Raw genomic sequence first — 7,228 nt, forward strand, 5'->3', positions numbered from 1 at the left:
ACCCTGCTGGGCACTGAGGTTAGGCTGACAGGCCTGCAGTTCTCTGGATCCACCTTCTGGCCCTTCCTGTGGATGGGTGTCAGGTTGGCCAGCTTCCAGTCACGTGGGACCTCCCTAGTTAGCCAGGACTGATGATAAATGATGAAGAGGGGCTTGGTGAGCTTTTCCACCAGCTCCCTCATCACCCTAGGATGAGTTCAATCCAGTCCCATGGAGTTGTAAGCATCTGTGGCACAACAGGTCTGCTTCCTCCTGGATTACAGGGTGTCCATTCTGCTCCCTGTCCCTGTCTACCAGCTCAGGAGGCCTGAGGATAACTGGTCTTACTGTGGAAGACTGAGGCAAAGAAGGTGTTAGAAAGAAATAAAAAAAAAAAAAAAAAAAGGAAAATGCTGGACTGCTTGGGAGGAGAAGAAGGAGGGTAAATCTCTTAAGTGAGGCTAAATAAGCAGGAGGAAAGAAACTGAACCACAATTAAGCATCAAAGCATTTCTAGCGCCCAACACCAGTCACAGCTGCAGCCGGGCCTGGATCTGGCTTCTCAGGTCCTGACACACACAGTCGCTCTTTCAACTCTCATTACAACTTTCTGACGGGAAAGAGCCCGCCCTAAACCCTGCATGGAGCAGAGCGGCTGACACGGCTCCCGCCCTGCTGGCGCGCCGCAGCCCGCGGGGTACCGCGATCAGCAGTGACCCAGCTAAGCCGCAGCTGTTCCGAGCCGCCCGGGCGGCAGCAGCCGCGGAGCGGGCGAGGCAGCGCGGGCAGACACGGCCGAGCCCCGCGGGGCCGACCTGCCCGGGGTCTCCTCACGCCGCGTCTGCCTCGGGTCCCCGCCAACAGCGGCGCCCTGGGCTGGCACGGGCAGTGCCGGTGCAGACCGGGGTGGTCCCGACGCGTGGCAGCGACCTCCCCCACTCCGAGGGTGCTGCCAGGACACAGCAGCGGGTCCCCCGGGCGCGCCCAGCCACGGGCACGGGAAAGAAAGGCCCGAGGAGGTCGGAACGACCGTGCCGCTCTCTCCCTCCCCCTACCCGCCCGCGGCCCCGCTTCACCTCAGCCCTGCGGGGAGCGGGGGCCGCACCGGGGAGGCTGCTCCCTCCCCCGCCGCCGTGTGACCTCATGCAGGAGGAAGCGCCGGGCCGCCCCCGCCGCTCCCACACGGATGCCGGGGAGGGGAGGGAAGGGCACGGCAGGGGGGGCGGGGGCGGCCGCCCTGACTCAGCCGCCGGCGGGGACACGCCGCGCTGACACTCCGGCCACGCCGCCGCGCGGCCGCCGATCACGCGCGGCAGCCCGGCGCCCATTGGCTACCGCCCCACACACCTTTGCCGGCGATTGGCCGGCGGGCGGCCGGGGCCCCGCCCACCCCCCCGCGCGCGGGCCCGGGGGCGCCGCCGCCCGAGTGGGGAGCGGCGAACAAAAAGAGGAAAACCGGGAGAGCGGCGGCGGCACCTCAGGGCGGGTTGGGCTCCTCCGGTGAGCGAACCGGGCATCCCGGGGGTCCGGGCGGCTGGGACGGAGGGAGTCCCCGGGGGTGGTGCGGCACGGGGATCCCTGGGGCACGTGCGGGAGGTACCCCCCGATAGGAGGGACGGCGGGCGGGAGGTCGGGCTGGGGCAGCGGCTGGAGGGGCTGAGTCGCGGTGTGGGACTGGAGCTGCTGGGGTGGGCTGTAGGAGCGCCGCCCGCGTGGAGAGCCCTCCGCGGGGCAAGCCGGCGAGGGAAGCCGCGGGAGGGACAGAAACCGCCGAGAACCTGTTGGCAGCGCCGGTCCGGCGCCGTGCAGCCTCTTGTGCCTGCGTTCCCGACCAGGTGCGGGCGCTGGCCTCGGCGGCTGCATGTACCGGGTGGCAGCGGTGACGGAGGAGGAGAAAGCCGGGGGGATCCCGGCGCCACGCGGGGTGGGCGGCGCGGCGGCAGGGAAGCGGAGCGGCGCTGCGGGAAGAGCCGGCCGTCGCCCCCGTAACCCGCTTCCCGCAGGGTCGCCGCTTCGCTTCGCTTCCCTTCCCCCACGGCGGGAGGCGTCGGGTGTGGCGGCGCTGACCCCAGCCCGGCCCCCGCCCGCGGTGACGGCTCCTCCCGCCCGGGCTCCTTCCCCCGCCCGCCCTCACAGCCGGCCGCCGCCGCGCGCCGGAGGCGGGGGCACCGCGCGGGGGAACTGGGGGAAAGGTCGGCGCGCGGCGGCGCCCGATCACGCTTTGTTCAGGTGCCCCGCCCCGGGCCGCGCCCTGCTCGGTGCGGACCAATGGGCGCCCGGCGCGGCTCCGGGGGAACCAATAGGGGAGGGCGGGGGCGGTGCGCGCGGGGGCGGCCGGCGGGGTGCGCTGAGGTGAGGGTGGCGCGCGCCCAACAGCCGGGGGTGGGGCCTGCTCCTGAGCCCCGCCCACAGCCTGCGTGAGGGCCGGGCAGGGAATACACAGAGCGGGGCTGCGGACGTGTGTATCTGTACGTGTGTCTCGGTTCTCCGAGCAAGTGATTTCCCTTGCATGTACGTGTGTGTGAGAGAGATCCTTTGAGTATTTTCTAGAACATTTTTTGTTGTTAATACCTTTCGAAGAAAATGTGAATCAGCCCCAATGCGGTTCTTTCTCATGTGCCAAAATAAGCACAATCCTGAGGGGCTGTGTGTTTCCAAAGCAAAAATAGAAAGAGGGTGGGAGGGTGGAGGAAGCTCTGATTTACTTTTTTTGGGGGGGTGTGAAGATTTTTCTTAAGTTCTCAGACACAGCTCTTGCAATGTGGAATAACTTTAACATACTTAAGATCCAGAGTAGTTCTTTTGTCTCAAGTAATTATATAATTTTCATCTGATGGTCAGATTTCCTCGCTAACAACTTCAGAAAAATATTACATAAATAAGGAAGGCAGGAAAACACAGGTACACGAAATGGATTTACCTTGTACATGTTGCCCCATTTGTTTTTACCAATGCCTTCTTACAGGCAGCTGCAAAATACTCAAACTTAGCACCAGGTTTAAAGTTTCTCTTTTTTTGTCTAACCAAAACAGGAGTAAGAAATGGAGATGATGACTGAAAAACAGAGAGATATGAAGTATTTCTGGAACAATACGCCTGAAAAAAGCGATTATGAGGCTGTAGAAGCCCTTATTTCTATGAGTTGCAACTGGAAATCAGACATCAAGAAACATGCAGAAATGAGACCTATAACTCCTGCATCTGACATGTCAGAAGAAAGTGACGAGGCTTTGCTTCCTGGAGCAGCAGACTTCAATGCCATACCAGCATTTGTAAGTTTTCCAATTTGTGTGTGTGTGTGCTTGTTTTTAACAATTAATGTGGTGATGTCCTGTTAGCATCCCCCCTTTACTGTGTCTCTTTCTCCTTCACAGTGCCTGACCCCTCCCTACAGCCCTTCTGACTTGGAGATGTCGCAGGCGATCCATCCTCTCGGCAAGGCGCTGCCCGAGGCTGCCAAGCCTCCTCTGGCCACACCTCGGAGAGAAGCAGAGAGGTCTCCAGCAGCCAGGCCTCTGAAAGCTCGAGTGACAAGTGTTATCCGCCACACGGCTGATGCCCAGCTCTGTGACCACAAAACCTGCCCTGTGAGAGCAGCCAGTGTGCTCCAATACCAGGACAGTGCTCGGAGGGAAGCAAACAGGAAGCAGAAGGCCAAGGAGGAGCCCTCTGTGTGCTCTGCCGAGGCACCGAGTGCAGCCACTGCTGAGGCCAGCGAACTGTCCGAGGCAGAGGGAAGAACTGCAGAGCCAGCTGCTGGTCCCGTGCCCTTGACAAAGCCCTCGGTGAGCAAGGAGGAGTCTGTCCCTGAGCCAGCAGAGCAGCCAGCGGGGGCAGCACCGCTGTCCCCTGCCCAAGGCAGCGGGGCCCCCCCTGTGCCAGTGATTTGCCAGATGGTCCCACTGCCCACGAACAACAATGTTGTGACGGCCGTGGTGCCCAGCGCCGCGCCGAGCCAGCAGCCTGCCCTCTGTCAGCCCATGGTCTTCATGGGCACCCAGGTTCCCAAGGGTGCTGTCATGTTTGTTGTGCCCCAGCCAGTTGTGCAGGGCACAAAGGCTCCCATTGTTAGTCCAAATGGCACGAGACTCTCTCCCATTGCCCCCGCTCCTGGCTTTGTACCTTCTACAGCAAAAACCACTCCTCAGGCTGATTCTTCAAGAATAAGAAGTCACATTTGTGGCTACCCAGGATGTGGGAAAACGTACTTCAAGAGCTCCCATTTGAAGGCTCACGTCAGAACACACACAGGTTGGTTACTGCTGCTGCATGCTAAAATCTAATGTAGGAAACTGTGGTTGTGTGTACACCTTGTTACAGTTGTAGCGATTTCTGGGTCTGTTTATTGAACAAATGGTGGGCCAGCAATGAAACACTCTTTTTGCCAGTGTGCATTATAATGCTGCCTAATCTCTGACGGGAAGTCTCCCCGAGGGGAAGTTGACTCAGCACTTTGTTTGTGCTGGACTCGCTTTGGGTCAGAAGGTGTTCAGTAATGCATCTGTGGAAGCAAGGCATTGCCCAACGTGGAGCATGCTTTCCAGAGTTAAAGATGCCTCAGTAGGCTTTTCCTCAGGAATGTCTTTGCCAGAATGGGTGAAACTTGGAGATAGTTTTATGAGAGGATGTGAGAATCCACTCCAAACTATTCCTGCCTTGGTTATTCTAGAGTAACTTCTCCAGGTTCAGCCCTTAACTGCAGTAGCAGAAAGAGTTCCATGTATTTTCACAGAGGCTCACAGTGCACTTCTGGGGCTCAGTTACATAAAGCACCACTGCAGGCTGCGCTTCAGAGGGGAGTTTTGGGCGTGCTGAGTCATCATTATCCGCAGTTTACACAGAGCTGAGTGTTAAAATCAGCTGTCTTGAGATGTGAAGAGCATTTCAAACAATTCGGTTCCGGAGAATTTTTAACCTTTAACCCTTTTTAATCCTTTAACCCTTACCCATACTACTTAGCCTTGGAGATAGTGAGTCTGCATGTTTAAATATTAGTATATAAACAATTTTCCACATTTTGTGTGTATAATGCTTGCTTACTTAGATTTTTGGTTCAGCTGCCTTAATAGAAACTTTCCTGCCAATTAAGTGAAATCCTCCCAGTTTAGGCAGCGGTGTTTATTGCTCAGTACTCACTGCGTTTTTCCCTTTGTACTTTCTTCCCTTCCAGGAGAGAAGCCGTTCAGTTGCAGCTGGAAAGGCTGCGAGAGGAGGTTTGCCCGCTCTGATGAACTGTCTCGGCACCGCAGGACGCACACCGGGGAGAAGAAGTTTGCCTGCCCGATGTGCGAGCGGCGCTTCATGCGCAGCGACCACCTCACGAAGCACGCGCGTCGCCACTTGTCAGCAAAGAAATTACCCAACTGGCAGATGGAAGTGAGCAAGCTCAGTGATGTAGCCGTGCCACCAGCCTCTGCGACCGCCCAGTGAAAGGACTTGATCTGAAGACGGTGGAATTAACTGTTGTTGCTGGGGTGGGCTGGCTGAAAAAAGGCTTTTTCTCCCGGTCTGTGGTTCTCCTGCACTGGCTGCTGCCAGCAGTACAGAGAGGCAAAGGCAGCCTGCGCTCAGTCACAAAAAATGCTGCTGGGAGAACCAGTGGCTGACTGGAATAGTGGGTGTCTTTTGCACTGGTGAGGAGAGAAAGAAAGGGAAGGCTCTAGCGCCGAGCAGCCACATTGTGCCAGTTTTGAATTTTGCAAATCACTTGTGTATGCTCTAGATCCAGTCCCATGCAAGTGTTTCTGAGGGTTTGCTGCTCATGCCTGAGACCAACTCCAGTTTTAGCTGTCAGTTGTCCATCTTCAGTAGGCGCAGATAAGGACAGCGGCAATGTTCAGGCACAGGCTTGAAAGCCCAGGACCCACCTGCGTAAGATAATCTAAATCTGTTTCGCTACTTCTGCCACCTTTGCTTGGTAGGAGTCTTTTTCTCCTAACTGTTCTCCAGCCCCATCGTAATCGATGATTTGGTGCCAGACTCCTGGAGATTTTGGACATCTCCTTCTGCATGGGGTGGTTTACGCACCCAGCTTTACACTGCTGTGTCCAGAGGGGCTTGGGATGGGCATGCAGGGGCAGTGCATGGGCAGCCAAAGGGCAGGAACATTTCCGAATCGTTATTAGCTTTGTAATGTTTTCCCAGCTGCTTTGGCAAGCTTTGTGATTGTTACAGCTGGTTATAGCTGGGCATCGCATGATGCTTCTGCTTTTGTGTTGCTTATGGTTTCCTTTCCACCTTCTCACTGCGCTTGTCATGAGCAGGTAACGGGCACCTTGAAGACAAACTTGGTAGCTGTAAACTACTCTGGTTGATTAAAGAGGAAAACCAAGAATCTTAGGCTTCTTGATTTTGTTATTCTTTGAAAGGCAGTTTATGCTAAAATTGAAAGGGATATATTATATATTGTATTAAATTAGAAAGTTGTGATTCAAAGAGGAAAACAAGGCAGTAAAGACACGGGCATAGAATTTAAACCAGCTTTTGTGACAATGCATCAATTTTCACTATTTGTATTTTATCATATTATGTTGAGGACACATATCAGAAAGTGAATGGTTTGAAAATAGTGTATTAGATCTGCTTTTTGTGACTACTTTAAAGATTTGCACATTTCTTATGTTGTACTTTATACTTTGTTTACAATAAACCAATTTTCTGTAATGTTGACCTTTTTTTTAAATTCATAGTGGAACTTACCCCTTGCAAGGAAAATAACCTCAAAATAAAATTGTCCTGACCAATGGAACACTATCTCTTAATTTTTCAATATTTTAAAGCACTATAAAGCCCATGGGAATGGAGTTTCAAGTCTGTGCTTACTACTGTGCATCTCTTTTGGATTGATTTTGGGTTCTTTGTCCCAGCTTTTCATCCCCCTGCTTTTCTTCAGCACCCAAGCTAATCATGCCTCTGTGGGCCATTATGACTCTGTTGAAAAGTATTTCCTTGACGTTGGTGATTGCACTGCCTTCCCCAGGAAGGAACCTGCTCGTGTTCCTGATGGCCTGGCTGTCGGGCAGAGGTGGTGGCTGCCACCCCACAGTGTGGGATCTGGGTCCCTTGTGGCCCTCCCCAGGGCCACTGGGCATGAGGTGCTGCCACCAAGATGGGCTCCAGGCTGGGGGTTTGCCTGCCCTATTGCAGGTGTTGCTGCAGGAATCCCCTGCCAGGAGGAGAGCAGGGAATTGGGGTTCTCAGGGCAGAGGCTGGGCAGTCTGGCTTTTCTGGCTGCTGTCCTGTGTGCCAG

At 55.5% G+C, this 7,228-nt stretch overlaps 1 protein-coding gene across 1 annotated transcript; it reads left to right on the top strand.

The window, feature by feature from the left end:
- The first annotated feature begins 1,378 nt into the window (after positions 1-1,378).
- KLF10 (KLF transcription factor 10) lies at positions 1,379-6,727 on the top strand. Its single transcript, XM_066547613.1, has 4 exons — positions 1,379-1,479; positions 3,012-3,251; positions 3,354-4,230; positions 5,150-6,727. Exons 2-4 carry the CDS (start codon positions 3,021-3,023, stop codon positions 5,407-5,409), a joined length of 1,368 nt encoding a protein of 455 aa, XP_066403710.1. The 5' UTR covers positions 1,379-1,479; positions 3,012-3,020; the 3' UTR covers positions 5,410-6,727.
- Positions 6,728-7,228: the final 501 nt, after the last annotated feature.

This window comes from Molothrus aeneus, chromosome 1 (assembly GCF_037042795.1).
Source record: "Molothrus aeneus isolate 106 chromosome 1, BPBGC_Maene_1.0, whole genome shotgun sequence".
Lineage (NCBI taxonomy): Eukaryota > Metazoa > Chordata > Aves > Passeriformes > Icteridae > Molothrus > Molothrus aeneus.

Bases quoted from the DNA above. Each gene is read 5' to 3' on its own strand.
- KLF10 (XM_066547613.1), top strand. From the start codon at position 3,021: ATGGAGATGATGACTGAAAAACAGAGAGATATGAAGTATTTCTGGAAC. The intron at 3,252-3,353 runs GTAAGTTTTCCA...TCTCCTTCACAG, and splicing joins TCAATGCCATACCAGCATTT to TGCCTGACCCCTCCCTACAG. The intron at 4,231-5,149 runs GTTGGTTACTGC...CTTCCCTTCCAG, and splicing joins TCACGTCAGAACACACACAG to GAGAGAAGCCGTTCAGTTGC.